At 43.2% G+C, this 21,659-nt stretch overlaps 1 protein-coding gene across 7 annotated transcripts in view; it reads left to right on the forward strand.

Annotated features, from left to right (window-relative positions):
* LOC311065027 (titin-like) overlaps window positions 1-21,659 on the forward strand; it is a 223,490-nt gene that overhangs the window by 110,679 nt on the left and 91,152 nt on the right. For 5 of the 7 annotated variants that reach the window (XM_084085185.1, XM_084085190.1, XM_084085186.1 and 2 more), the window contains 22 exons: window positions 366-492; window positions 764-1,030; window positions 1,158-1,421; window positions 1,834-2,100; window positions 3,195-3,334; window positions 3,641-3,767; window positions 6,749-6,891; window positions 9,418-9,541; window positions 11,405-11,674; window positions 13,280-13,377; window positions 14,084-14,522; window positions 15,361-15,627; window positions 16,843-17,118; window positions 17,504-17,912; window positions 18,360-18,484; window positions 18,598-18,864; window positions 19,107-19,376; window positions 19,679-19,978; window positions 20,158-20,460; window positions 20,634-20,821; window positions 21,060-21,174; window positions 21,288-21,572. In XM_084085185.1, the coding sequence (XP_083941311.1) occupies window positions 366-492; window positions 764-1,030; window positions 1,158-1,421; window positions 1,834-2,100; window positions 3,195-3,334; window positions 3,641-3,767; window positions 6,749-6,891; window positions 9,418-9,541; window positions 11,405-11,674; window positions 13,280-13,377; window positions 14,084-14,522; window positions 15,361-15,627; window positions 16,843-17,118; window positions 17,504-17,912; window positions 18,360-18,484; window positions 18,598-18,864; window positions 19,107-19,376; window positions 19,679-19,978; window positions 20,158-20,460; window positions 20,634-20,821; window positions 21,060-21,174; window positions 21,288-21,572 (5,071 nt within the window). The remainder of the gene's footprint in view (window positions 1-365; window positions 493-763; window positions 1,031-1,157; window positions 1,422-1,833; window positions 2,101-3,194; window positions 3,335-3,640; window positions 3,768-6,748; window positions 6,892-9,417; window positions 9,542-11,404; window positions 11,675-13,279; window positions 13,378-14,083; window positions 14,523-15,360; window positions 15,628-16,842; window positions 17,119-17,503; window positions 17,913-18,359; window positions 18,485-18,597; window positions 18,865-19,106; window positions 19,377-19,678; window positions 19,979-20,157; window positions 20,461-20,633; window positions 20,822-21,059; window positions 21,175-21,287; window positions 21,573-21,659) is intronic. The other 2 variants (XM_084085189.1, XM_084085191.1) reach the window with 2 other exon arrangements.

Consider the following 21,659-nt stretch of genomic DNA (forward strand, 5'->3'; position numbering starts at 1 on the left):
TTCAATACCTGACATTTTGAAGTAGGGCTCAAGTGGTAATAATAATCTAAAATGCAAAGTAACTAGTAACTAGTGGAGTAAAAAGTACAATATTTGCCACTGAGATGTAGTGGAGGAGAAGTATTAAGTATTGACAAATTAAATGAAAGTACCTCAAAATCCATACTGTGCATTTGGTACAGTAATTGACATGGAAATATACTTAGTTACTTTCCAGCACTGTGTACACTACACATTCATTGCCCTTAATTCAGCGTCTGATTTGATTTGATTGAAAGTGGATTGAACACAGTCCCGCTGTAATCACGCTGTGATTCCTCATGTTTCCTTGAAACCTGCTCAATTTTGCTGGCTGCCATCTGCAGGATGTTGACATTGTGGAGGACGGACCAAAGCACACTCTGATCTTTTACAACTGTAAAGTCCCTCTGACTGGAGAGTTGACATTCACTGCTGCCAACGCCAACTGTTCCGCTAACCTCAAAGTGAAGGGTGAGATTTCACTTCATGAGTGTCTTACAAGCAGAAAACTGCGCTCTTTTTATTTACAGTATTTATCATCTTATTGAGTGTTGGAAGCCTGTCTTTTTTATTTTGCTTTCTGCTTTACTAAAACACAACAGTGATGAACGTAGGGTAATCACTGTTTTGCGTTTTGTAAAGTACGAATGCGCTCTTCTATTAGCCGTGCAGGCTTCCTTGCAGTGCGTCAGTGGCCCTCGACGTGCAGTGTGATGCTAACTGTATCTCTCTGAATTAACAGAACCTCCCGTTCAGTTTGTTACGCCGCTCAACGACGTGTATGTGTACGAAAAGGATGAAGCGCAATTTGAGTGTGAAGTCTCCAGAGAAGCCAAAAGCTTCCGCTGGCTGAAGGGAACTCAGGAACTGGCAAGCGATGAGAAGCATGAGCTTCTAGTGGAGGGTAAAAAACACTCTCTGCTGATCCAATCAGCTAGATATGAAGATGAAGGAAAATACATATTTGAGGCTGAAGACAACAGAACAGCTGGCAAACTGATCATTCAAGGTGAGCAAAGAAGACCTTCTTGCTTCAATGCTCTTGGTGAAACAAATGTGGAAAGGTACCTTCAAAACGGTGTCAATCACTTGTACCACATTATTATTATTTATATATTTTAATTTGTCATGGTCAGGAATCCGCCTGGAGTTTCTCAGGCCGATTAAAGACGTCACTGTGAAGGAGCGTGAGACGGCTGAGTTCAGCGTCGAACTTTCACATAAGGTGCCGGTAGTCTGGTACAAGAATGACACACGCCTGCATCCCACTAAGGTTGTCCACATGTCAGACCAAGGAAAGGTCCACACTCTGGCCTTCAAGGAGGTGACCATGGATGACACCTCCATGATCAAAGTGGAAGCCGTGGGGAAGGCCTCAGAGGCAATGCTCACTGTCATCGGTTAGTCACATGATCTTTAACTTCCCGTTGAAGGAATTCTTTGATTAACCACTTAAATCCTGTACGCTTAGTTGACCGGAGTCCCACAGGGCTCTATACTAGGCACCCTCCTGTTTTCGCTCTACACTAAATAGCGTAGCTGCCAGGTGGGATCCTTATATGTCCAAAACTGTCACTTTTGGGGGGAAAAACAAGAAGTTGAAATATGGATATATACAAGGTTTCCGTCTGATAGCAACGATATCTTACCCGAGAATAATAATAACTACAAGCTGAGATTGGCTACTTTTACCGAATGTTCGCCACAGAATAGGGACGCCAGGGTTCATGTGGTTAATCTGCATGCCACAACCGTCAGTGTGGATGCTCAAAGCAATGGCATCACACCGTGATTGTTGTGTTGTAATTCCAGAGGGTGATCTTTACTTCACCACCAAGCTTCAGAACTACTCGGCCGTGGAGACGGATGAGGTGTTTCTGGTGTGTGAGCTGAGCAAGGGCTCAGGCGACGTCAAGTGGTACAAAGACGGTAACGAGATCTTTCCCTCCAAGAATATTCTAATCCAGTGCGAGGGGAAGAAACGCATTCTGACCATCAAGAAGGCGGCGAAGGGCAGCGTCGGCTCGTACAGCTGCGACTGTGGCTCCGACAAAACCACAGCCACCCTGGACATCGAAGGTAAAGCCTCCAGACGAATGAGAGGATCCGATCCGCCCTCTGATCCACCCGTCATCCATCCATCCCTCTCTCTGTCACTCCTTTTCCTGTCCTCACCGATGACACAGATGTTGATTTTCTGTCGCCGCTTGTTATTCATTTCTTGGCTGACTGTGATTGTAGATACAGTTACTTGGTAGCACTTTATAAGCCAACTCTATTAGCACGGTGTGAATTGCAACTTGGTTATAAACACTTGTAAGGACATCTATAAGTAGATTTGCAAACATGTTAAAAGCATTTGTAATCATTATAACTCATTTTAAGTGTTTATAGCCAGTTATAGCACTTTGTAAACAGTTAAGAGATGATTATATAAACGTATGGACAAATGGCATTTCTTCACATTTTTCAATGTGCACATTGACAGTGTGTGCATAATTAATTACCTTATATGTGTATATAACCATGTTGTAAAACTATTTAGTCTTTGTCAAATATGTCATGTTCATCGTCTACTTTACAGTTGATATAGCACTTGCAAACAAATGTTTAATCATCATTCATCGTGTGTAAATGATAATAAGCATTTGTAAACTTTAAAATGTATTGACTTGACCTTATAATCCAGACATGTTAGATTTTTAAAGTCACACAGTGTAACATTCTTTTTAATAGTCTTTTTTTGACGACATCTCTGGCAGCTCCGTGTCATTACAGGTTTTGTTTTCAAAAAACAAATTTCTTATGTGGAATGGTTGTTTGAAAAATATACCAGTGAAAATGTATCATCAAAAATAACTTTTCATGACACGGTATGACTTTAATTTAGTTCTGTTAAAAGGCTCATAGTGTTGACTTATATTATAAAGTGTTACCACGTGCTGCTTTCACGCATTCTGTGAGCCCCTCTGAATAAGAGTGGCAGCTGTTACACCTCTACATGTTCTAGCTCTATGAATGTATGCTACAGCTATGTTCATGTTATCTTACATTTAGTTCTTCTCATTCTTGTTCTATACTTATACTTCTTCTCAGGTGCCCACTATTCTGGTTACCATAAAAAAAAAAGATCTTGTTCTAACTACCACTTCCTCATAATGTGTCCTTTGCAGAGCGTGAGATTAGGTTTGTGCGCGCGCTGTACAGCGTAGAGGTAACAGAGACACAGACAGCCACGTTTGAGACAGAGATCGATGAGGTAGAGATCCACGCCAACTGGAAACTGAATGGAGAACTTCTCCTCCCCTCTGCTGTAAGAACAACATCTCACCCCAGAAACTCCAAACAAAGCCCCCCCCTCCCCCCTCCTCAATATTTACAAAACCCACAGTGTTAACCACTTTCACTGTCAAATCTTTTTCAAATATAGCAAAAATAGCCGATCTTTAGGCTCAGTGCGCGTCGCATTGCGCCGTGTTGTGGGCTTGCAGATCTGCTGTTTTCGCCTAGATTTGAAACTAGATTGGAGACAACAGGGGACAACATTTGATAAATGCCCTGATGTCCCCTATGTGAGCCTGTATGATCCCCGTATGACCCTGTATGATCCCGTGTCCAGGATGTGGAGATCATGGAGGAAGGAAGCAGACACATGTTGATTCTGTATAACTGTCGTTTGGACATGGCCGGAGCCGTCAACTTCCAGGCAGCTAACGCCAAATCTAACGCCCAACTCAGGGTTAAAGGTAACTGAAGGATCTCAATTGTGTAGACTCGCCTCTTCAGACTCCCATCTCATCCCCTAGCCTAGCGCTAACCTCTTGTAACTCCATCTCATCCCCCTAGCGCTAACCTCTTCAGACTCCATCTTACCCCCTAGCACTAGCCTCCTCCGACTCCATCTCACCCCCTAGCACTAGCCTCCTCCGACTCCATCTCACTCCCTAGCACTAGCCTCCTCCGACTCCATCTCACCCCCTAGCACTCGCCTCCTCCATCTCACCCCCTAGCGCTTCACTCTCCCTGCATCCCTTTCTGTCACCTTCTGCCTCGATTGATGCAAGCGATTGACCAAGATATGGCGACCATGCAGACATATCTTGGTCGCTCGTTCTCAAGATGTTGTTACTAAGGTTGTTTTTTCTTGACCGCAATGTTAAGAATGCAATTTACAAATCTTTAAACAGATGCTAGGTTGAGGTTCATTGTTTACCTGGTACCCTGGTTTCAATGTACAGATTGTTATTTTGATGTGTGTATTGTTTAGAGTCTATAGACTGATGCTATGTTCTTGGTTTACCTGTGATCCTAGTTCTGCTCTCCCTGTATGCTATGTACAATATTGTGATTACCTTGCTTACCTTGCTTGTAAGTCGCTCTGAATAAGAGCGTCTGCTTAATGCCTAAATTTTAATGGTAACACTAACACACACGCACACACGCACACGCACACACACACACACACACACACACACACACACACACACACACACACACACACACACACACACACACAGTCTGAATGACATGTGACTGACTAACGTGTGATAATACCATGATAATGAGATGTGACTGACATGTGCCTAGCTAGATAAAATATGTGTGTTAGGGATAGATCTGACATTTTTAAAAGCTTTACTTTACACAAAGGTGTGATTGGGTGGGAATTTTACAATGCCGGCTCAGATGTAGAAAGAGTTTGTTTGTCAATGCAGTTAAAACTACAGATTTAAACGGTCATATATCATCAATTCATTTGTATAATGCTATTTAGAATGTGGGTATAATTTGAATAATGCAAATATTTGACCAGTAATCCATATTCACCATGGTTATTATAATTTAGACATTTTCATTTGTTTTTATTTCATTCTGAGTTTCTGTTTTTCTGTTTCAGTTTTTTTTAGTTTTTAATAGTTTTTAACGTGGGTTTGCTAGGGTTTTTTTTTGTTGTGAAAATGCTTAGTTTCAGTTTAGTTTTCTTGAGTTAAAATGGTAGTTTTTGTTTTATATGAACGCCCTCAGTACAACTGGAGACAGTCTCGGGATAGGATAGCGAGGTTCAGAAGGATTTCACTTAAATACTTCACTAAAACTAAAACTAAGGACATTTTGTCTATGATTTTAAATAGTTTCAATTAGTATTGTAAACACACAATACAATTTGAATTAGTTATCTTTTTTTCACCTTTTTATTTTTCAGTAACTAAAAGTTTTTTTTCCAACTCCAGTTTGAGTTTAGTTAACTACAATAAACCTTGCTGATCACATCAGATGATGTGACTCTACAGATGTTCTTCTGTGGATTCAGGCAGCGGTTCAGTATACTGTAGAGAGTGACATGTCACACACCTCTAGAGCCCCCCCCCCCCCCTTTAATCTTTGGCTGTCCCAAAAGGGGGTCTCTCCTCCAGTGCCCTGGAGGAGTGACAACTCCCACACCTCCTCTCAGTAGAGCTGTCACACAGAATGACAGGTGTGCTAATGCTGTCACACCACACTGGTGGGTCCCATGAAGATCAGTGCCAGGGTGTAACTACCAGATGTTCAGGGCTTTCTAATCAGCAGTGGTGGAAGAACTACTTTGATTTTCAGTTTTTTTTACTTGAGTAAAAGTAGCAATACCACAAAGTGCTGTATTAATTTGTTTTACTCCAGTAAAAGTACAAAAATATTGGCATCAAAATATGCCTACAGTACCAAAGTAAAAGTAGTGACAACATTTTTTTTAAGAGAAATATAGAGATTGTAGATCAGCTGTTTTCGAACAGCCAAAGTATAAAATGTCTCTATTAGTTCATGTATGTTTTGCATTAATAAACTAAGGTCCCGCCTTAACCCTTATCCCTGAAGTTTTTTGCCCTTTTTTACTAAAACATTTTAAAATAGTTCAACTAGCCGATCTACAGCTAGTTGTACTATTTTAAAATGTTTTTTAAAAATAGTAAAATATGGCTAATACGTTTAGGGATAAGGGGCAAGGTAGGGCCGTAAATCTATTGTATAATAATTGTAGTGGAGTAAAACGGTACTGAGATGTAGTGAAGTATTCCACCACTGCTAATCAGCTATGTGAGGCAGCTTGTTGTAAATACTTGAGGGATCTTGTTAATCCGCACTCACATTCCGGACAGTTATCAGTCAGTCAGCCCTTATGCCTGCGCCAACACACATAACGACCTTATGTATGTTGGTTATACGGTCCTTATAACTTGCAGTTATAAAACAGGAAGTGATGTAAGCAGGTGTGTTTTTTGTTTGGTAACTTCTGAACGTTACCAAACGTCATTCTGCTTTTCCTGGTGAATTCCAGCGTAGGTGATTGACAGGGACAGATTGGGGGGGGGCCCCCGTCGGTTTGGCAGGGGTGGGCTCTCGGCCAATCGGGCCCCTGGGTTATTTTAGAATCGACATGCCTTATCTAGAACCGTCAGTGATTGGCAGGGGGGAGGGCCTGACCCCCTCCCTGGCCGTGCTGCGCTGACCATTTACATTGAGGTGTCGGGCCGTATGCTAATGAGCTAGGGTCCCTACTGCCAAGTGTCCCTGTCCCAGAGGCTCTCTCTCAGTTGTGCTGAGGGCTTTCAGTGGCCTGCCTCCAGACTCAACTCTAAACCAACCAAACCATGAGGATTATTAGTCACTAAAAAGGATTAACTTTTCTCTGCTCTTTTTGAGAGCCGCTTTTTTTCGGGGGGACTAACCATGTCTTCTCCCGATTCTGAAGCCCGGGTGATCGGCATACAGAGGCCCCTGTGCGATGTGGTCGTGACCGCCGGGGAGACAGCCACCTTCGACTGTGAGCTGTCTTACGAAGACATCCCTGTCGAGTGGTTCCTTGGGGGTACCAAGCTGGAACCAAGTGACAGAGTAAGTGCCGCAAACTTACACAATCCAACACTGCAGCAACAGTCTGCAGGCAGACACACACACACACACACACACACACACACACACACACACACACACACACACACACACACACACACACACCCTGCACTTTGACAACAATCTTACACTTAAACTCTTTATGGCATGTGATTCTCAACCTGTTTAATTTCAAGGACCCCCAGTGTGATAAGTCTTTATATCTATATATCTTTGAGACCCAGATCTGCACTGTAAAATGTAGATTTAACTCAATGTAATTTTAACTCTGAGTGTATACAAATGGAACCAAATGGACCCCTAAGGGTCCACTTGGTTCCATTTTTGTACTCCCAAAGTTACATACCTGTAACTCCCATGGACCCCAAGGGGTCCCCGGACCCCACGTTGAGAACCACTGCTTTATGATATCAATAAACACTTCCTGTAATGTACACCTGAGCCTTGATCAATATCAACATGAGGCCTTTATTTTAAAAGAGCATTCCAAATATTCCTCATAACTTCATAAACCCAGTCCCTGTCTGCTGTGGGATTAATGCAAACTGAGATTATGCATGCATGATTACATTGTCTTAAATAATAATAACGTTTAGTTTATTGTTGAATCAGTGTGCGTTGCTCCATGCTCTGTCTTCATATAAGGTACTGTGAGGATTGGGATTCCAGCTGAGCATTTGATCTGGGTTTTGAGATAACGCAGGAGGGCTTTTCTGCCCAGCAAGCGTTCTCCCGGTTATTTTTAACTGCTCCCAAGAGCAGGGCAGGTGGCAACAAGAGCTCTTTGACGCTCTTAATGTTTAAACATCAGAATGTGCTGCGTTAAAATTGGGAGTAATTGTGGTATTGAAACGGTGTTGAAAAGGCCATCATGCCAGCATGCGTATATCCCACATCATAATGAAGGATTATTTCGATGATGGCCTGTAATGTGATAGCTATAGGCTCTGAAGGCCGCAGTGAGCTTTTCTGGGCCTGAGCAGTTGTGCAAGACATTATTTTGTTGCATGTTACACGTGTCAACACGCAGGCTGTCCCACTGTTCTGCCACAATTCATTTGAATGATGTCTTTTCTAACTGGTTAGTGCTGCCATTTTCGCTGGTGTATATGTGCTGGTCTTTAGAGGTTAACCACTATGTACTTGTTCGGAAGCCGAATAGCAAAAATAGCCAATATGCAAGCTCACTTGTAGAAGTGATGCACTGGGATGTTTTATAATCATTTGTACAGCTGTATAGTCACCTTACAAACCTATACAAAGCGACGTTGTGATAGATTGGAGCCTGAAATGAAGCGTGTACTGTATGCACAAAACAAATGCATGTATGTAGACATGTATTTTACATAGACAGTTCATGGTTTCTAGCAGCTACAGTTCACATCATCAGAAACCCTGGCTCAAGTTTCAGTTTAAACTGTTCTAAAAGTCCAATGTATATATTGTGTCCTATATACTATCCTAGGTACTTGTTTCAATTAGAAGTCTTAGGTCTTACTAAACCTCTGGTTTTAATATGGGCTCCTTAGTGGCCGTGAAAGTGATCTTAGGCTTAAGAAAGTCTGTCTCTGTTATTGTTGCTGTTCAAACAGACTCCCTGCTGGGAGTGATGCTGCATGGTTTCAATAAAACGCTTGCAGAAGCTTAGGTTAAAGAACTGTACTTCTGCTGAAGTACGTGGAGTACATGGAGTCAAAACAGGGTCACTGCTGTGCTGTTGGTGAAATACGGCCTGCTCTTTGAGCAGAGACGGAGCGTCTGGTAAAGTGGTGTGCAGTGGTGGAAAAAGTACTCAAATGTTTACTTAAGTAAAAGTATCAATACTGCAATGTAGAAGTACTCTGTTACAAGTAAAAGTGCGGATTTAAAAATTTACTTCAGTGAAAGTGCAAAAGTATTGGTATCAAAATGTACTTAAAGTACCAAAAGTAAAAGTACTAAAATGTTTGAAAACAGCAGATCTACAAGGTCACATGCATTGTGAGCTTAGATCGTCTATTTTCAAATAGCCGAGGTATAAAATAGGGCTAAAGTGGTTAATGTATGTTTTATGATGTAATAATTTATATCTGCAAAGTAACTAGTAACTAAAGTTTTCAAATAATTAAAGAATTAAAGTACAATATTTGGCTCTGAGATGTAGTGGAGTAGAAGTAAAAGTATAGACAATTGGAAATACTCTAGTAAAGTGAAAGTACCTCAAAATTGTCCTTAAGTACAGCACTTGAGTTTAATGTAATTAGTTACTTTATACCACTGGTTAAAACAGGGTCACTGCTGTACTGTTGGTGAAATACGGCCTGCTCTTTGAGCAGAGAGAGAGCGTCTGGTAAAGTGGTGTAGCTCCTTCTAGGAGCTGTGTGGAGTCAGATAGCACACGGCAGGGTTTAAATGTAGCCCTAGCTAAACCAGCTGCCTGTGTTCATTTACAGCACACTGACCCCCGAGGGCCAGGCCTGTCAGGACCCCATGCAGCAGCTGATTTATCAATGTTTCTGATTTGCACAGGTGGTGGTCAGGATGGATGGAAAGAAACACAGTCTAACACTGAGGGATGTGAAACTGGAAGAGGCCGGGGAGCTGAAACTGGTGGCAAAGGACTTCCAGACAGAAGCTCAACTCATAGTGGGAGGTACGTCATCTTTTGATGGATTGAATTCTTTATTGAATACTCTGAGAGTGTTCAAATGGAACCAAATGGTAAGGGTCCATTTGCTTTCCCATGTGCACACTCTCAGAGCTTACAGAGCTGTAAGGTGGCCATTTGGAACCCTTTCAACGATCCCTTTGAGATTCACTGCTCATTTAACATTTAAATCTCTTCTCACAGAGGGAAAGTGGTTTTAGACCAAAAGTGTCAAGAATCACACCCAAATACAGTGAACAGAATGGAGTGAATAGAAGGAGTATTATCGTTGGTGTAGGGTGTCCACAACTAGTCCAGTCAAGTTTGACCCAGGGAAAATTGCAATAGTAATCATCCAACGTTTTATGTGCTCCCTAGTGTCATCCAAATTACATTCTATTATGTTTACTTAGTGGATCTCAGGTCAATTCAGAGGTTGATATTTGGGGCCTTAATGTCTCAGCATCACCCAAAGAAGTGTTTATCTCGGCTTCTGAAAAAAAGATGTAGGGTGTCTTTTCACATACAACCATCAGATAATACCAGGTCTCAACATTAGGGGTACAATTACCTGAAAACAACCTTATTTTTTTACCCAAGCAAAGTCAAGCAAGTTTGGTTATTAAACAATTTACTATCAATTTACTTTTACACAAAAGCTACAAATGTGCTTAGTAATAGATTATCAGCATTCACCACACAGAGTGAAATATTAAATGAGACCAGGCTTGAAATATGCATTGAGGACTCCATCATCATCAATCCATGTCCTCATCCCAATTTTCTGCTGACATATTCATGCACACCTCCTACTAGTGAACTAGTGAGGCTAGGGAGCAATCAACAGCATTATGCAGCATTTTCTGGAGGTGTATGCTCAATGATTTGACATGCCTTGCCATGCAAGTCATGTCAAGTCATCTAAGGCTTCTGCTGGTTCCTCTGGTAAGTCTTTCACATTGGTCCGTGGATTCTCCAATCTGACCAGCCCCGGATCCAGGTCTCTCAGGGCCATGGGGGGCTACACCAAATCAAAGGGCCCCCCTCAACATTAATCGCACACTATCGGGTGTGTTCGCGCGCCCGGCGAATCCACGCAAGCGTTTATTCGGCGCACCACGAGCACGATCAGTGCACCACAGCTTAACAGTTAACTTCAGTCTCTGCTATAACTACAGTGTCCCTGTCACACTACAAATTACATTTACTATGAAGGAAGTTACTTCATGGTTATTAGTCATAGGCTACAAGCACACAGCAGTCTAGTCGCACTACAGCACAGAGAGCAACCCACCATATCACACAGTATTATATTTTATTGTTTATATATGTTTATATTTATATATACATGTTGAATTACTGCCTGTTTAGGTCTGTTTTGTTCTTTACATATCTCTATGTAAAGAATATGTGCTATGCTTATGTCTTTCGATATCTATGTGCATTTTAATTTTGTCCTTTTTTCAAAAATATATACAGTATATATATTTTGTTTATATGTCTGCCAAATTGTCCTTTTTTGTTGTTGTTTGTTTTGATTTTGGTTTATTTGCTGACAAAAGCTTATTCTGTAAGATTTCACTGATAAAATAAACATCATGTTATCATTTTTAAATCAACATCATCCATTAAGACAACTACATACAGACAGTTTTAATTGACGATTTTAGATCCGCTATTTTAGATCAAATTGAGTTAAAGTGGTTAAACTGTCCCTCATTTCGCTGCATGGGGACCACCCCCGGATCCCCTTCAAGGACCCCTGGGCCTCAGTGGGGTCCCCCCTGGACCCCCACTGAGGTAGTCCATCTGTTAACACACTCAAACCGTGACTAACCGTATATATACCCGTACGTTCACGGCATTCAGAACCGCCGGTGGAGTTCACCAAACCTCTGGAGGACCAGACGGCCGAGGAGGAGGCCACGGCCACTCTGGAGTGCGAGGTGTCCAGGGAGAACGCCGTGGTCCAGTGGCTGAAGGACGGACAGGAGGTCCGCATTAAGGCCAAGAAGTACGACATAGTGGCCGACGGCCGTAAGAGAGCCTTGCTCATCCACAACTGCACCGTGGATGACGCCCGAACCTACACCTGCGACGCAAAGGACTTTAAGACGTCCTGCTTCCTGGATGTCATACGTACGTACACCATTCTATCTGCTTTACTAGAGCAAAAAATACATAAACTGTACGATAGTTACAGTTTACAGGCACCTTTCATGTACTGTACCATTCAGCTCAAGGTGTTTTACGTCAAAGGACTACTTTCACTCCCATTTTCTTGCTCATTATAAGAAATTTAGCTTTACTCTGCGTCTCATTGGTGGACTGTGGACAGTTCGGAAACCTAATCCCAGTGACATCATCGATGGGGATTCCCAATCCCCATCGATGATAGAAACTACAGCCTTTCTCTTTCTGGAAGGTTAGCAGGCTGAAATAGAAGTCATTGTTTTAGATTATTATTTTTTTTAAATAAAAAAAAATCAAATCTTGTTTGAAATGATCAAACCTGCCTATCGATGATGTCATTGATATGCAGGTTTGTGAACTGTCCGCAAGCCCTCCTCTGAGACACAGACTGAATAGACATAAATGGTGCCATCTTGTAATGAGCATTAGTGAGGGCCGATTACATGAAGATATGGTTGAAAATGGGTGAAGTGCTCCTTTAAGACAGAAAACACGACAATAATTCATAATGATTTATCAGTAGTATCTATCACACCAGCCTGAAAAAGATGAAGACATGTCACTTTTTTGAAAGTCACCTGCAGTACTTTCTATTTTTACAAACGCTTGCAAATTAGGTGCAGTTGTTTTTTTATTAGCCTTGGCTGAGTGGGTAGAGAGGCCATCTGGGAAACAGAAGGTCCCTGGTTCGCATCCCAGCTCTAGTCTATGTGTCGAAGTGTCCTTGAGCAAGACACTTAACCTCCAACTGCTCATAGGGTGCTGTATTAATAACATTCACTTTTCCTGGTAGTTAGGCTGGGTAAATGTGGAGATCGAATTTCATATGTATGCAAATGTACTGGGACATGTAAAGTAACTAAGTACATTAATCAAGTACTGCACTAAAGTACAATTTTTAGGTATTTTTTACTTTATCGGAGTATTTCCAATTGTCAGTACTTTTACTTCTACTCCACTACATCTCAGAGGCAAATATTGTACTTTTAATCCACTGCAATTATTTGAAAACTTTAGTTACTAGTTACTTTGTAGATTTTGATTATTATTGCAAAACATACATTAACCACTTCAGCCCTATATACATCTCGGCCATTTGAAAATAGCTGATCTATAAGCTCACAATGCTTGTAGATCTGCTATTTTCAAGAGATTTCAAAAACATTTGAAATCTTGTGAAATGGGGCATTGCATAATGAGTACTTTTACTTTTGTATTTTAAGTATATTTTGATACCAATACTTTTGTACTTTTACTCAAGTCAATTTTGAATTCCGGACTTTTTTACTTGTAACAGAGTAGTTCTACATTGCAGTATTGATACTTTTACTTTTTCCACCACTGACTAGGACAAAATATAAGACCAAAATTATATTATTATTATTATTATTATTATTAAATGCCATTGGCTTCCAAGAAATCAAATGTTGTGTTGAAACTTGAAAGTGTGAAGTTGACTTGTGACTTTGGAGCTGAGACCTCCTGTGGTGTCCTGCTGTCACCTGCTGCTGATGTCATCTAACACTCTGAACTCCTGCATGTGATTGACAGCTCCACATGTAGACTTCGGAAAACCTCTCCATGACGTGGAGGTCAGAGAGAAGGAATCTGCCAGGTTTGAATGTGAACTGTCCAGAGAGAATGTCAAGGTAAGCTCGTCGACATAGCCACGTTATTTGTGACTTCCTAAGTATATGAATGAATATCACCTCATGTTGCACTTCACAGCACCATTTACAATTTAGGCATTTAGCAGATGCAGAGCAACTTACATATGGGCAAAAACAGAGCAAATGACATGAACCCTTGACGACAAACAGCAGGGTAAACAGTTAAGTCAATAGAGTGCATATAAAAACAATTAAGTGCCACAAAGAAGCTAGGATACCAGGTAAACATCAAACCTAGCATCTGCCTAAACATCATTCTAATCTAAATAACATTGTTAGAGCATTTGTGGTCAAGCAAACACAAATCTAAATAACGACATGTGAACAAGTAACCAACATTGTCAGTGTAACTAACATCTGTCACAATAGGTGACAGGAAGGTATGTTCACATCCTAATTAAAAATAATTTAGCTTTTCTACTTGACACCACTGACACTGGGTAATGTTAGCCATGACTTAGTAATTGATTGCTGATAACATTACTGATATAACTGAACATATCAGTTATATCTTGACCGTTTATTTTTCAGTGTGAGAAAAATAAACAGATTAATATCCATTCATTCATATTCATGTTATTTATTGACTTGTAATCTTTTAACAGATTAATATTCATTCATTAATTCATTCATATTCATGTTATTGACTTGCAAAACCTTTAACTTTGACTCGTTGTGTCGGTAGGTGCGCTGGTTTAAGGATGGAAGTGAAATCAGAAAAGGGAAGAAATATGAAATGATCGCAGACGGCTTTAAACACGTGCTCATTGTGCACAAGTCTGTGTTCGACGACGAAGCCGAGTACGAATGCGACGCCAAGACAAACAAATCCTCCGGCATGCTCACTGTCGTCGAGGAGGAGACGAGGTTCTCCAAGAACATAGCCAACACCGAGGGAATGGAGACAGACAGCATCAAGCTGATCTGCGAGGTGTCCAACCCCGCGACAGAGGTCACCTGGTTTAAAGGAGACCAGGAGCTGCCGGAGGGAGGAAGGTACGAGATGATTAGCGACGGCAAGAGGAGAATCCTCATTATTAAGGACTTGAAGATGGACGACGCTGGAGAATACCACTGCAGACTGCCGTCCCAGGCACAAACCACCGGAACGCTGAAAATTAATGGTACGCACAAGAACACGTGCACACACACATATGCACACGAGCACGCACATGTACTGTACGCATGTTCTCACGCTCTCAGATGTAGAAATCTTTGTTTGTCAGTGCAGTTGAAAAACATTACAAATGTTATGTATAGGGTCAAATGTCATCATTAACATTATGAAGTCATCATATTTGAATAATGCAAACATTTAAGCAGATAATCTGTATGCCTGATCACACATCAGATGATGCGAATCCACAGATGTTCTTCCTGTGTATTCAGGCCCCATTTCAGTCTAATGAGTGACAACTCACACACCTCTCTAGAGCAACCCCCCTCCCCCCTTTGATCCCCTCCCACCCCCACCCCCCCTGAAGGGGGGCCTGATCCCCCCGATCCCCCCACCCCCCCTGAAGGGGGGCCTGGTGCCCTAGAAGAGTGTGTGGCAACTCCCACACCTCTCAGTTGAACTTAGTCACACAGAATGACAGCTGATTGACTCTGTTACCACAGTGTCAATGAAGATGAAAGCCATGCTACTGTATAAAATTACCTACAATTCATTGATCTGTAGATGAATGACAAATCAACAATAGACCAAATCACAGCTCTTGCAATGACAACAATGGGCTCGTGTGAAGCACTTCAGTTGTTATGCAGTTTTAAAACAAATCATTATATTCATTCACTGAAATCACAACTTGACCTCATATCATATTGTCACAATAATAGCAGATCTACACGCTCACGGCGTGTCCCGTCAATGCGATGCGTTGTGAGCTTGTAGATTTAGTAATAATCTAAATGGTGTGATGATGATGATGTGTTCTTCTTGTCCTCTTCCTGCCTGTATAGAGCTCGCTGCTGAGTTCATCTCCAGGCCCCAGAGCCAGGAGGTAGTGGAGGGAAACACGGCCGAGTTTGTCTGCTCCGTGTCCAAGGACACCTACGAGGTGACCTGGCACAAGGACAACCAGGAGCTCCAGGAAGGAGACAAGTACCAGATAAGGAGCGAGGGAAAGAAACGCGCTCTGGTCATCCAGAGGTGCGAGTCGCAGGACAAGGGCAGCTACGTGGTCCTCATCGGCACCACCAGAGCCAGCGCTGACCTCACCGTATTTGGTATGTCTCAGTTTAAAATTGAAGTCAAATCTCCATTTTCTTCTAAGAATGTTACTTTGTTTCTCTTCTTCTTCTTCTTCTTCCGGTTACTTCCCGTCGGAGTCGCCCACAGCGGATCATCTGTTTCCATCTGCATCGTCCTCTGTCCTCAGTCACCTGCATGTCCTCCTCTCACTGAATCCCTAAAACCTCCTATTTGGCCTTCCTCTTCTCCTCTTACCTGGCAGTTCCATCTTCAGCCTCCTTTTCCCAATGTACCCCTCATCTCTCCTCTGCACATGTCCATACCATCTCAACCTCTTGTGTTATCTTTATTTTCTTCTATTTAGTCCCCACTCCTTGGCGTGTTTCTTGTCTCTGTATACGTATATATAAAGCACCTGTGTCATTTTAGATTTCTTTGGCTATATAAAATATATATATTCAAAGATTTGCACAAATTTCACACTTGGTGCCGCGCTATGAGCTTGTATATCTGCTATATAGCCAAAGTATAAAATAATGGCTATAGCTCAAATCTAAAATGACACAGATGCGTTCACGGATTGAATATATATGCACATACGTGAAATTCTTCCTCTGCATTTACCCATCCTATAACTACCCCAAACCTTCTAACCTCTGAGCTTGTAGATCTGTAACTTTTCCTACTTTCGAGTTTTGGACATAACATGTCCGAAACTTTTACTCATATTATGAAGTTTCCTTTCCACCCCCGCCCCCACCCCTCCTTTCTCTATAAATATACCTTATGATTCTACTGAGCTTTATTCCCATATGTTTTGTATTGTATTTTATTGCATTACATTACATTGTATTGTATTGTATTGTATTTCATTGTATTGTTATTGTATTGTTATTGTTGTTGTTGTCATTGTTATTGTGTTGTTTTGTTCTCTGCGTCTTCCTCTGTCACTCCAGCCACCTGCATGTTTCTCTCTCATTGAATCCACAAACCTCCTCTTTGGTCTTCCTCTTCTTCTCCTCTTACCATCTTCAGCATCCTTTTCCCAATGCACCACTCATTTCTCCCCTGCACATGCCCCAAACCCATTTCCCAAACTCAATTCATCATACTGATGAATTGAGTACAATGGACCACAATGGAAACAAGCCCCCCCCACCGGGGCTTGTTTCCTTATTGTGTTATCCTTTTCGCATAACCTTTGTACTACCCGTACCTGTATATAAACGTGTGTTTTCCCATTGGTGCAGAGCAACTGAGGGTGGTCACTCCTCTGAAGGACACAGAGGTCCCAGAGGGAAGTGAGATCGTGCTGAACTGCGAGGTGAACTCGGAGGCCAAGGCCAAGTGGATGAAGAACGACGAGCCGCTGTTCGAGAGCGGAAAGTACGTCATGATCCAGAGGGACACCGTGTTCTCTCTGAGGGTCAAAGAGTCCAACCAGGCCGACGGGGCCGTCTACACCGTCACCCTGGTCAATCAAAGAGGAGAGCAGGCCAAGAGCTCCTGCAACCTCAGCGTCAAAGGTATACTCTATGTGAACACTTTGCATCATCTGCATCTGCATTTGTTTTTTCATAGTGAATTTAGGATATTATCAGTTGTGAGCAAAAAAGAAGATTATTGTTATTTTTATCACTCAGATCTTAGATCTTTTGGCAATTATTTTGGGGCCCACTTGCAATATCCTCACGGCCCACCAGTGGGCCCCTGGCCCACAGGTTGAGAATCGCTGGTTTAACTCTCTGGCGTCCACATTAAAACTTTTTTTTTGTCAGGGCTGGTATAGTAGACTTTAATGGTTTTAAACAATCGGTCAAATTAAGACACTGCACAATATTTCTTCTTGGGACCAACACTTGTGTGTGTGTGTGTGTGTGTGTGTGTGTGTGTGTGTGTGTGTGTGTGTAGCAAAGGGCATGCGTATCGTGGTGCCCCTCGACGACATCGACACACAGGAGAAGAAGACCGTGGCCTTCACCTGCAAGGTGAACATCCTCAACGCCAAGGTGACGTGGATGAAGGGCGGCCAGGAGGTCGTCATCAGCAAGCGCATCGTCTACCGGGTGGACAAGGACAAACACACGCTGACCATCAAGGACTGCACACTGGCCGACGAGGGCGAGTACACGGCTGTGGCCGGAGCGGACAAGTCCACGGCCGAGCTGATCATCAGCGAGGCCCCCACGGACTTCACCGCACAGCTCACGGACCAGACCATCACAGAGTTCGAGGACGCAGAGTTTTTGTGCACGCTGACCAAGGAGAAGGCTGATGTCAAGTGGTACAGGAACGGACGTGAGATCAGAGAAGGACCCAGGTAGGTCTCACGATGGGACTGACAACAGTTTATACAGCGATAAGCCACACAAGTTTGCGCCTACTATGACATGTCCAGAATAGGGATATAATGAGGCTTGCATGACATTCAGATTTACAAAACATTAAAAGTCTTTATCAATCATTGCCTCTGCTCCGCCCCCCCAAAGGGGAAGGATAGGGGAGGGAAGGGGAGGAGAGGGGGCGGGATTAATGGACTAAGACATCAAAGTCCAGGGGCCAATCCCAACACTTTTTTTTGCCTTATTATTCAGAAAACCCCAGTCCACAGAAAATTCACTGAATGTTCAAAGTTTTTTGGGGTGTAATTGAGGTCATAAAACAAAACAAGAAAATGAAAATGAATGTCATGAAACCTCTAATGTTTGATCAGTATACGTACAGAGAATGGGTGTATTTATTAATGATCTACTTGTCACTTCACCAGATATACGTTTGAACGAGACGGGAAGAACGCACTCCTGCGCATTAAGGAGTGCAGACCAGATGATGAATGTGAATATGCCTGCGGAGTCGATGAGAAGAGATCCAGAGCTAGACTATTTGTTGACGGTAAGAAAAGAATGTGGACTGATAAATGTATCGGCTCAATGGATACAATAACACTAAGAAGTGCATCGGTTGTATTCTAAATGTTGTTTTTTATATGGTTCCCAATACGGCAGAGATCCCAGTGGAGATCATCAGACCTCCGCAGGACGCCTTTGAGCCCCCAGGCTCGGACATCACGTTCGAGGTGGAGCTCAACAAAGACAGAGTGGAAGTGAAGTGGCTGAGGAACAACATGACCGTGGTGCAGGGTGACAAGTACCAGATGATGAGCGAGGGCAAGATCCACCGCCTGCAGGTGTGTGAGATCAGGCCCCGTGACCAGGGCGAGTACAGGCTCGTGGTCAAGGACAAAGACGCCAAGGCCAAGCTGGAACTAGCAGGTAAGGTTCATCATCGCTGTCCTCTCTCTGCTTCTAGAAAGTACATTTTGATACCAATACTTTTGTACTTTTACCAAGTAAATTTTGAACACCAGACTTTTACTTGTAACAGAGTACTTCTACATTGCAGTATTGATACTTTTACTTGAGTACAACATGTGAGTACTTTTTCCACCACTGCACAGGGTCAGTATTATTGTATTAGTTCTGTAACGTTGTCTCCCTGTGTGTTTGTGCTCCAGCCGTGCCACAGATCAAGACAACAGACCAGACCTACGTCACCGACGCCGGGAGGCCCATCGTCATGGCGGTGCCCTACAGCGCCTATCCCCAGGCGGACGCCGACTGGCTGTTCGATGGGCAGAGCCTGTCCAAGGACAACGTCTACACCTCGGCGGACAAGACCGAGCTGAGGCTGAAGGACCCCAAGAAGGCTGACGAGGGCCGCTACAAGGTCATCATCAAGAACAAACACGGAGAGGGAGAAGCTTACCTCAACCTGCAAGTCATCGGTCAGTCATCTTAAACCAGGGGTTCTCAAACCTTTTTTAAGTCTAGGACCCCATTTTTGATTTATGGTTCAATTTCAAAGTTGAAACAGAGCATATTTTTCAATGAAGCATACATTGGTATGGCCTATGAATATGACCTTGAATAGTAGTATTCATTTTGAAAATACATTTACAATGCTATGATTCCTACTGAATATTGTCTCACTTCACTTGTGTACTTGTCATGCACAGTCACACTTAACAATATTGTAGATGGCGACTTCGTGGCTGATCATGTGTGTCTGTCTCTGTGTTGTCTCCAGATGTTCCCGGACCGGTCAAGAACCTGCAGGTGATCGACACGGCTGACGGCGAGGTCAGCCTGGCATGGGAGGAGCCTGAGAGCGACGGCGGCAGCAAGGTGGAGGGCTACGTGGTGGAGAGGCGGGACGCAAAGAGGAAGACATGGACGCTGGCCACAGACAAGGCCGACAGTCCAGAGTACACGGTGACCGGTCTGCAGAAGGACTCTTTCTACTTCTTCAGAGTGTGCGCTCGCAACAGAGTGGGCAGCGGGCCCAACGTGGAGACTGACGAGGCCGTACAGGCCAAGAACAAGTTTGGTGGGTGCCATTTTTTGGTTAGCTTGTTAATGTATTTGTTTGTTATCAGATGTCTTATTTTGACATTAAACCTTTAAAGTCTGACCTGAAAACAGGTTGTTAGAGGCCTTTATGTGGTGGCTCTGTCCCCAACTACATCGGTCAGCATTTAAACTGTGTCCCTCGTGTCGTGTTGACAGATCTACCCGAGGCTCCTCTCAACGTGACGGTGGGGAACGTCAGCAAGTTCGGCTGCACCGTTTCCTTCGACCCCCCGGAGTCTGACGGAGGCTCTCCCATCACGGGATACATCATCGAGCTCAGGGACCGCACGGCGGTGCAGTGGTCCGCCGTCCAGCGCACCAAGGCGGACGAGCGCAGCGCCATCGTCAACGACGTCATTGAGAACAAGGAGTACATCTTCAGAGTCAAGGCCGAGAACAAGGCCGGCATTGGCAAGCCCAGCGCCGCCTCCAATCCGGTCAAGATCATGGATCCTATCGGTGAGTCACGCCATCATCACAGCATTGTACTGATTGTATTCCGATAGATCGTGGACATCTTGTATGTCCAAAACTGCTACTTTTCATTAAATTGAAAAAATGACCTGTGCTGGTAGTCGTAATAGTCAATATTTGGTTGTTAATAGTATTTTACCATGTTGTGTTCCATGCAGAGCGTCCCAGTGCACCTCAGAGCGTGGTGTATGAAGACCAGAACAAGTCTTCAGTCCAGCTGACATGGGAGACTCCTCTGAGGAACGGAGGAAGCATGATCACCGGCTACATCATCGAACGCAATGAGGAGGGAACCGACAAGTGGCTCCGATGCAACGCCAGACTCTGTCAGGACCTCGTCTACAGGGTAATGTATATTATTATACAAACATGATGTATTGAGACATATTGTATAGAAACATAGCATAATAAAATATAACGCATATACGTAGACACACACAACATAGATAGAACACGTAGAATCATACAGTGCCGTATAGAAACATATTGTAAAAACTGTGTAACATTTTGAACTTTCAATATCTCTGATGGGGTCATTCATTCATTCATGTGTATATTAATATTGATGTGTGTGTGCATTGTAGGTGTGTGGGCTGAAGTATGGAGCCAAGTACAACTACAGAGTGATGGCAGAGAACGCAGCTGGCGTGTCAGACCCGTCCAACACCATCGGCCCCCTGCTGGCTGACGACACACACGGTCAGAACACAACCGCGCTTTAATTGTTGCTTACAAAATAATATATATTCTAGTTAAATTATTTTGTTAGTTTTAATTAACTATAACAACCTTCGTCTCTTGTCTGTCCTCAGTCGGTCCAAGTCTGGACCTCAGCGCGTTCAAGAACGGTCTGGAGGTGATCGTGCCCCACCCTCTGACCATCCGCGTCCCCATAACCGGCTACCCCACGCCCAACGCCAAGTGGACCTTCGGCGACAAGGAGCTGGTGGCCGGCGAGCGCATCACCATGGTGACCAGGTCCACCTACACAGAGCTGATGGTGTCGCCCAGCGTGCGTCCCGACCAGGGACCCTACACGCTGACCCTGGAGAACGACGTCACCTCCGTGTCCGGAGAGATCGATGTCACCGTCATCGGTATGTCCATAACCTTCATATTTATATGATATATTATTATTATCATCAAAACTATCATAGGCAAGGAAAGCTAAGCATATTTCAACA

The sequence above is a fragment of the Gymnoscopelus microlampas genome (genome assembly GCF_963454915.1).
Source record: "Gymnoscopelus microlampas genome assembly, chromosome: 17".
NCBI lineage: Eukaryota > Metazoa > Chordata > Actinopteri > Myctophiformes > Myctophidae > Gymnoscopelus > Gymnoscopelus microlampas.